General features: G+C 37.1%; 2 protein-coding genes across 2 annotated transcripts; both read left to right on the top strand.

Annotated features, from left to right (window-relative positions):
- Positions 1-552: 552 nt before the first annotated feature.
- Positions 553-996, top strand: LOC121980075. The gene has a single exon (XM_042532042.1). The coding sequence runs from the start codon at positions 553-555 to the stop codon at positions 994-996; it is 444 nt and encodes a 147-aa protein (XP_042387976.1).
- A 2,077-nt stretch (positions 997-3,073) lies between these two features.
- Positions 3,074-8,417, top strand: LOC121982030 (GTP-binding protein SAR1A). The gene is made up of 3 exons (XM_042534880.1): positions 3,074-3,307; positions 3,408-3,539; positions 7,825-8,417. The coding sequence occupies exons 1-3, from the start codon at positions 3,179-3,181 to the stop codon at positions 8,143-8,145; spliced, it is 582 nt and encodes a 193-aa protein (XP_042390814.1). The 5' UTR covers positions 3,074-3,178; the 3' UTR covers positions 8,146-8,417.
- The last annotated feature ends 891 nt before the right edge of the window (positions 8,418-9,308 follow it).

The following is a 9,308-nucleotide window of genomic DNA, read 5'->3' as shown; positions in this document are numbered from 1 at the left end:
TCACCGGGGACCACCGCCGGTCGCCGGAGACCACCGCCGGTCTGGTCGTCGGCAACCACCATCCGCCGCCTACGGAGGAGGCCAACGACGACGATCGTTGGTTGCCGCAAGCTCTGGCAGAGATGCGGCGACCGTCGGTAGAGATCGCAGGATATTTTTATCATTTTATAATAATACGAATTACATTCTTTATAAAAAATAATGGACACAAAATAAAAAAAATGTAATCATCCTTGTAATCAAAGATTACATATATTATATTACCAAATATAGTAATATAATCAAGATTATATTACATTATAAATTTGATTACATTATTACGTTACACCCAATCAAACCCAATCAAACGTAACCTTAGTGTAATCTTTTAGATTCGGATTTCATAATCTTAATATTTTTATAACCTTACCACTGTGTTTTATTTGGGAGGATGGAAATAAATATAAAAAACTTAGGTACGGAGTATTTGGGAAAATTGACTGCACGGTTCAGTAAATTGCCGCAGCCGCCGGTGTCCAGATCGAAAACGAACCCTCACAAAGGAAGGCGAAGATGTCTCTAGTCTCCGAGGACCTCGACTCCAAGGCGGAAGTCTACTACGACCACGAGATCTGCGAAGTCAAGTCCAGGTCGCTCCTCCGCGAGCTCGGCCTCCCCGGCGGCCTCCTGCCGCTGAAGGACATCACCGAGTGCGGCTTCGTGGAGGCGACCGGCCTCGTGTGGATCAAGCAGGAGCGCGAGATCCACCACTACTTCGACAAGGTGGGGAGGAAGGTGCGGTACGGGCGCGAGATCACCGCCCAGGTGGAGAAATGCCGGATCAAGAAGCTGACCGGGGTCAAGACCAAGGAGATGATGGTGTGGATCTCGATTTCCGAAGCCTCCGCCTCCGGCGACCCTCCCACCGGGAAGATCACCTTCAAAACTCCGGCGGGGTTGGTTAGGGCTTTTCCGGCGTCGGCATTTGAGGTGGAGGAGCAAATGCCAGACCGTTGAAGGTAAAATTATTCGCATTTAATATTCCTCTAGAATAATGGTTAGCTTCGATCGCTTGTAGCTTATACAGATTGTAGTTTTTCTTATGAACAAAGAGCTCGACGATGATGTTAACTCTGTTCAGGAATCAGGGGAGGAAACCAGGGACTGAACCCTAAATTTTTTATTTTTCTACATTTAATTCACGCAATTTGCACGATCATTCGATTGGCTGATAATTGAATCTTCCTAATAAATTCAAAATTACTTCGGTGTTTACTGCAAATGCGGTATTAAAAATGCCCAAAGCCATGAATTTCTTGATATTATTATTATTATTATTATTATTATTATGACTGTTGCTGTTGCTGTTGCTGTTGCAAACGCGTTTCGTGAGCTTGGTCTTTTATACCAAGAAAATAATTTTAATTTTTAAATATTGTCTATATTTTTATTTTTTTTAGTAAGACAAAATTTTAATATTTTATAATTTTATTTGTGCGTGTAAATATGTGTGGTTAACAAATTCTCTTTCATGAAAAATTAATTTAATTTTTTATATTTGATATTAAATTCATAATAAATACTACATTTAATCTTAGAATGAGATCCTTTGGACCGGCCTCTTTAATCTTAATCAAAAGATGGTTCATAAATTAGATAAGGATGCGCTAAATAAGGTCAAATCTTCTAGTCTATAAAAAAATAGATAAGAGGATGATCCATTTTTAATTACGGTTAGATCGTAATTGTGATTTGATCATAATTGGTTGTGATCCTTTTATGGGTTCATTGTTTCCACCAGGTTATAGTTTGAATCGGAGTGGGCGGCCGAAGGCTACCCTTTACTTGGCGCCCCGCAATCTGGACACTTGCCCACTTCCAACGGTCTCTGACCGTCCGTTTCGACTCAAACTATAACTTGATGGGGACGATGAACTCATAAAGGGATCGTAACTAATTGCGGCAAGATCACAATTGCGATCTGGCCGTAATTGGGAGTAGACCATCCCCTGGTCCACTTTTATGTGGATCAGGAGATCTTCTCTCACGTTAGACAGTAAGCTAATGTAACGAATTCTCCCATATAAAAAATTAATTTAATATCATGCTTATCAAAAAGTCAAGAAAAATATGTTTTCTAATATCGTCGATCCAAGATATTCATAGAAGCTCCGTTAATTTTAAGATATGAGACTAAATTTTTTTTTAGATTTCTAATTTATTAATAAGAAATTTTTTTAATAATACGACGCCATAGTTAAATCTCGAATTCTATATTGATTGATTAATGAAAATTTTTTCTAATAATATATCGCAGTTGAATCTCAAATTCTAGATAACTGCTTATAAAAAAAAATTCCTAGTAATATACAGTTCAGTTTTAAACTCTAGATTTATGATTGATATATTTATATAAATTATTAATAAATCTTAAAAATACTTTTATGTAAAAAATATTAACATAATTTTCTTTTAAGCTTCGTCAAAATTATAAAAATTAATTAATAAAAATATATTTTTTTAATAAAATATTAACATAATTTTATTTTAAACTACATCAAAATTAATTAATAAAAAATATAAATTGTTAATAAAATTGTAAGGTTACTGATTTATCTAACATTTCAAATTGATCGGATAAATTTTTATTTTTATTTCTCTATATATCATCAAATTACAACAAAAATAACAATACAATAGATTAAAAAATAAATTATTTAGTCATTTCCCGGTATATCCTCCAAAATTATAAAAAGAAAAAGTTTATCAAAGCCCTCTCCTATCTTTTTAAATGCACAAAATTCCCTCACGAGCCAATTTGGAAATTGATTTTTGACAAGATTTTTACTCAAATCCCAAATTTATCAATAATTTTGTTAAATATAAACAGCCAATTAGCCGCACAAGGTTTTTGAATGCTGGAGAGTTGAAAAATATTAACAAATGTTAGAACTTAACAAATTTTAACCTTTGGCTAATTTTTTTTTTTTTAAAATAGAGTATATATTTATTTTTTAAATAACATAAATTAAAAAATAAATATTAAAACAATAGATTGTTTATTTATTTATTCGGGAAGGTTCGTTGAGTATTTATTTCGTCGTCTTGGCCCCTATAGCGATTCCAAACTTTCCTACTACTTGTTGATTAGGGTTTCGTTTCCTTAGATCTCGTCGCTAAATTCTTCCTCCCGGCGACGATGTTCCTTGTCGATTGGTTTTACGGCGTCCTTGCTTCCCTCGGACTGTGGCAGAAGGAGGCCAAGATCCTCTTCTTGGGGTTGGACAACGCCGGGAAGACCACGCTACTTCACATGCTCAAGGATGAGGTTGGATCCTTATGGTTTCCATCTACAAATTGAGTTTTGTTGCCTGTTTTTTCTTTAATCTGTAGGTGATTCGTTCGGATTCGTGTCTATTTGAATGCAGAGGTTAGTTCAGCACCAGCCAACGCAGTATCCGACATCGGAGGAGCTGAGCATCGGGAAGATCAAGTTCAAGGCATTTGACTTGGGCGGTCATCAGATCGCGCGGCGTGTCTGGAAGGATTACTACGCCAAGGTCAATTGTCTTTCCCCAGTTTTGCCTTTCTTCGTTTAATTTCTCTCCCTCTCCCCCGATGATGGAGCAGGATATTTCCACAGTGACTTCCCGTTAGCCATAGATGGAGGATCTAGGAAGTAGAGGTAAGTAGCAACGCAGTCATAACTGAAAATGGTACAATAATAAAGAGACACTATAGTCTGTATTTGAGAGTATCATTGTCCATTTTCCTCTTCTAATCTTTTCGAAAGACGGAATTTTGGGGTAATAGGGGTAAGTAGCAACGAAGTCATAAGGGGAGATGGTAAATTTAAAAAGAGAAAATATAATCTGTAGTTGATAGAGGATCATTGTCCGTATCCCTCTTCTAATCATAAAGACAGCACTTTGACATAGTTGATTGTCTATATGTCCAGAGAACTCTTTGCATCAAAATTATTTCAAGATAGCTACTTATTTCTCAATGCATTTCTTACTATCATCTCATGCAGTGCATTCCCTTTCTGATATTATCTATGTTAAATGAAATAATTATTTAGTCACTGCCATCATCTAGTGTTGGATTCTTGGATCACATGCGATTTATTATAGTTGTTAGTATCGCTTGATCACTTGTGTTAGTTTGATAGTTAGTTTCTTTAAATCAGCATAACTTTGATGTCTAATTTTTCTTTGTAGTTTTTTTTAAAAAAATTCAGTTTTATATTTTGGATGGAAGGTTGAAACTATGATAACTGTATGTGTAGTGTATGTTTTTTATTCTTTTAAGGCCATGAATAAAAGCATCAAACGAAAAAAATTTCTTCAACAAAAGCCTAAAGGGGATAAAAGATAGGTGGCTATTTTAGAAAAAAAATCGCCTTGATTGTACTGGTATACAGCAAGGTTGTAAAAACGAGGCTCCAACCTAAATTACTACAACAACAACAATCAAGCCTTCTCCCACTAGGTGGATCGGCTATATGGATCATTTTACACCATTGAATTCTATCTCCTACTATATCATTCATAAGTTTTTAAACTAATGGTATCAGAATTAATGTTATTGATATGTAGTCCATAAGATTCAATTGGAAAAAAAAGTATATGAATAGGTTAGAAAGATCTCTAGTTTACAATGTCTTTAACTCTAATATGCACACTATAGTTTCAACATCCTATTTTAATAGCAAAATATGATTAATAAAAACATTGATCACAATTCATGAGAAAAATATAGGTTAATGTCTCACCTTTTTTTTGTACAAGACAAGGTCTAATGCCTTTAGACCTCCCTTTTCCATCTCTTAATGGAGGTCAAAATGCCTTTAGCCTTCCGCCTGCTGCTAAGTGACATATTGCAACACACGTGGTCAAGCAGATTTGGTAACCTTGATGGAAGATCTTTTTCTGTGACTTCAATTCCTAGAGAATTAATCTTCAGCCAGGAGAGCCACCATATTTCGCCAATAATTCCAGGAAAACTAACCAATGGTAGGTGCCAATTAGTTGGATACTCTGGGTTAAGAGGAAATCAGAGACCAACACTAAGAGATTCTTTGAAAAGGCTTTCGCAATTGGCAGGAGGATTGAAAGTTTTATCTGTAAACAATGGGCATGCCAAATGGAGTTTGATATCCTATACTTGGCTTGGTTTTATTTAAACCAAAAAATATGATTACACACACACAATGTTCATCAAATAGTATCATCTTTACAAATATAGGTCCATAATGATATGTATGCATGTGCGCATTTACATCCTTATTTATTTCATTCGGTTGGCTTTGTTGCCATTTTCCCAAATTGAAAATGAACTAAAACTGAATCATTTATGTTTTTCAATTTTTTCCAGTTAAGGTCTGGATGCCCAACCCCTAATTGATTCCTTTACCTGGGTTACAACTAGAGGTGTTAATTGGGCTGGTCCACCCACACACACAAAAAAAAAATGGCATGGTCTAGTTCTAAATGGGTTGAGTCATGCCAGAAGCGGAGGATCACACACTTTGTTCGGGTGCAAGCCCTCTGATTATCATGTCGTGCTTAACTTGAAAAGGTCGAGCTAAAAGGCGCAACATGGTTCCTGGCTGAGCATGACCTATGTCTCAGGTCAAGCGCAGCCCATGGTAGGCCTACGATGGATCATATTCTATTTTTTATTTATTTCTCATAAAATAAATTTATATTACTCCCTTATACCATTCAAATGATAAAAAAAATCTAAAATCTTATTTACTCTTAGAAAAATATCTAATAGATCCTTATTCTTAATAATCTCAGATTTTATTATTATTATTTTTCGTTGTTGTTGCTGATGCTTAGCATAGCTGAGCTCAGGCCTATGTTGGTCTGGGGCCTTGCCTAACATGGTCCAACTGGAGTTGGGCCAAGCACATCCAACCTCTTGATACAACTCTCTTTATACTCTAGATTGGTTGCAAGGAGACTGCTATTCAGGTTAGGTACCACTCTATTGCTAAATTCAGATCATGGATTAACTTGTGCATATTACTCCAACGTGCATCAATCATGTGGATAATTGAATGGCTTTTGTGCAAGACATGGTTGATGTCCCTGTAGATGGACATCAAGCAGAGTTGTTGGGCAATCACTGGTTGGTAGCAAAGTTCTGACATAACTAAATGCGAATCTGCATTGAACTATACTTGAAGGAATTGTGTGGAACCCATTGTTGTTGAATAAGGCTATGTGCAGTATGGTGATGCAAATAGTAAACTGATTTATTAATCTGAATCCACTAAGATAGAAGAGGCTGTTGTGCCATTATCATATCAATTCAAGCAATGTGATTTCCTATTTTCATATTCTTCTCAGTCATTAATAATTAACTGATTCATCCAATCATTATTGTGATCATTGATTGAAGCATATGAATTTATGTGATGTTGCTTCATGCAGCATTTAGTAGGGTCCAATCACATGTGAGGTGGTGAATGGTAGGTCATCTGTCTTCTGTCTTCTGTCTTCTGTCTTGAGTTTTTGTTTCAGAATAGGTGCAGAAAATATACACCGTCACTGTTATACCCCCCAAAAAAACACAAGTGTATGATTCTTTCCTAATAAATTTAATTTATGGTTGGTTGCAATTACATGTTAATCAATTCTTATCCAATTAGTTTAGTCCAAGATTCATATGTTTCACTCAAGCAATATTCTTTCTTACTTAAGCGGATCACAGACTATAGTCTAGTCTAATGGCTTTATTTTCTGGGAGGGTAGAAAAAACAAGAGAGAAGAAATTGAAGGTAAAATAAAGATGGAGAAGATTAATTAAAAAATATAGATCCGCTACATTAACGGACCTCCTAGTGCTGGCCCCACGGATATGAAGGGAGGTACATGCAAGTACATAGGCGTTAGGCGCATGGTGGGGTCAGGTCGTCAGTTCCTTAGAATTGATCCCTGGTCATTACGCTAGAGATGACATGTGTTCACCGTATGTGCTATGCCCTGGGGGCTTGGAGAAGATTAGTTAAAATTTCTATTATATGTGGTTGTTTGGGTAGATAGAAAATAGGAGGAGAAAAAATTAGTTTTGCTTCGTTGGAAAGTGTCTCGTCCAATTACATGAAAACCCTCCACTCGTTTGATTTAATTTTTAGGAGGAAAGAAGAGGATAGAAATCTATTCAATTTTCTCATTTCTCTTTCTTCTCATTTTCTATACTACTAGACATGGGAAAGAAATATTGTTTTTTTTCGACTTCTTAAAAGTCTTGATTTTTTTTTTCCTGTTTCAAGTAATTGAGTGCTAATTATTCTAAAATGGAAGTCTGCAGTAAATTAGTCTCACCACTTTCTCTGATAAGAGGATTGGAGAGACCTATATTAAAGAAGACCAAATCTCTAGTGAAAATGAAGATAGAATCTAAGTACTATTCAGTTGTATGGTCAAATTTCAGTAATCACAGTATTATTGTTCGGTTGGCCTATTTTTTTTCTACAAATTAAAAATGATTTTCTTTTTCATTATGTCCCATTACCATACTGAAATCAACCATGCATTGGCTCACATACGAACTAAATTGATAGAGCATCCAGTGATTGAGAAAGGGTCAATACTTGCAAGATATGGTTGGATCATTATCTTCACCTAACTTTTCCCATGGTTCCTCAAAATTACAGTGGTAATGATAGTTGTGTAATGGGAAATTGTTTTCATTTATCAGAGCTGATGTCTCTCTTTGACATGTTTGTGGATATTTACTTGTCACACTATCTTTTGAACTTTTGATGAGAACTGCTACCATAGCTGGAATTCATCAACTATATGAGAATTTGTTTGGTGTTTGTCTAAATAGGTAGATGCGGTGGTATACCTAGTGGATGCATATGACAAGGAGAGATTTGCAGAGTCCAAGAAAGAACTGGATGCACTTCTATCCGATGATGCCCTGGCAAATGTTCCGTTTCTTATCCTTGGAAACAAGATCGACATTCCATACGCAGCATCAGAGGACGAGTTACGCTACCATCTAGGTTTGAACAATTTCACAACCGGCAAGGGCAAGGTGAATCTAGTGGATTCCAACGTGCGCCCCCTTGAAATCTTCATGTGTAGCATTGTCCGTAAAATGGGCTATGGGGAGGGATTCAAGTGGGTTTCACAATACATAAAGTAGGCTCTGAAGTCGAAACTAAATAGCTTTGCCAGCTTGTGGTTCTTCCATTGATTATGTTCTAAACTCTTGACGATTATCTTTACTGTTATAGCAAAAGAGTTCTGCATTGTGAGCGCTATTTATCCTAATTTTTCAATGTTCTTTCCGCTATGACTGCATTTAGCAAAAGAGTTCACCTCTTGCTCCTAGTGAATTTGACTGATACATGGTCTTGAGACATGGAACAATTGCTGTAATTAGTAATATAATGCAAACATTTTCATGATTCGTAATATTATTGTTTATATTCGATCTTGTCCAAATGTGGAAAGTTGGGGATGTGGCGGTTTTGTTAATTAGCTGTAGATCTCGTTCCGTTCTGTAAAACAAGTAACGTCAATGCTGAGCAAGAGAAGGACTTTTCGACGTTGGTCTTCCGATATTCAAGTCAGTCATTGGAACTGTATAAGGAAAGTGGAGCAATAGTAACATAGGCGCAAACAGTGAATAATGCGTATTTCCGTCAGTGATGAACCCTTTTTTATATAAAGCTCTAGTGGGTGATGTGCACACTCTTTTAGGCGTGGGCACGGTCTCCAATATGTTTCATGAAGGGACATGTTAGGAAAATACCTCTGACATTATACCTTAACAGGATATGCATATTCCTGACAAGACAGTAGAAGTTTTCGTCGTATGATTCACCTGTCGACCATACTTCCTGTCAGCGACACTATCTCCTAGAAGAATATCGAGTGATACGACCACAATCTTGCTGCTTGGTCGAGCGGGGTAGCCGCTCGACCGGGACTCCGCTTCGTTGATGGACAGATCCCGCTACTTAGCTGAGCGGGGTGGTCGCTCGACCATGACCCCTCCGCTTTGTCTCAGTCGTTCTTCCTTGCGGTGACTGTGTAGTAGCGCGACCTCCACGTTCGGACAAGCTTTCCGGTCTCTTTGGCGTTCTGTTGCTCCATATTGAGCGTCTGAGTATCTTATCATATTATCCCGAGCTGGACAGGTGGTCCGCTCAGACATGTCTCGCGCCGGTTGGGTATTGATTGTCCTGACCATTCATTGCAATCGTCCTTTGTTCGATCCTTTGACACTCTTGCATTGACCACCTTGACTTTGACCTCCACCTTGGCAGTTGACTCCGTGCCAGGTAGGCCTCTTTATATCGC

This window comes from Zingiber officinale, chromosome 5A (genome assembly GCF_018446385.1).
Source record: "Zingiber officinale cultivar Zhangliang chromosome 5A, Zo_v1.1, whole genome shotgun sequence".
NCBI classification, from domain to species: domain Eukaryota; kingdom Viridiplantae; phylum Streptophyta; class Magnoliopsida; order Zingiberales; family Zingiberaceae; genus Zingiber; species Zingiber officinale.
The sequence above is the reverse complement of the archived record's forward strand: the minus strand, read 5'-3'. Positions and strand labels throughout refer to the sequence as shown.

Coding starts and splice junctions, on each gene's coding strand:
- LOC121980075 (XM_042532042.1), top strand. CDS start 553: ATGTCTCTAGTCTCCGAGGACCTCGACTCCAAGGCGGAAGTCTACTAC.
- LOC121982030 (XM_042534880.1), top strand. CDS start 3,179: ATGTTCCTTGTCGATTGGTTTTACGGCGTCCTTGCTTCCCTCGGACTG. Junction 3,308..3,407: donor TTCACATGCTCAAGGATGAG/GTTGGATCCTTA, acceptor ATTTGAATGCAG/AGGTTAGTTCAGCACCAGCC. Junction 3,540..7,824: donor GGAAGGATTACTACGCCAAG/GTCAATTGTCTT, acceptor TTGTCTAAATAG/GTAGATGCGGTGGTATACCT.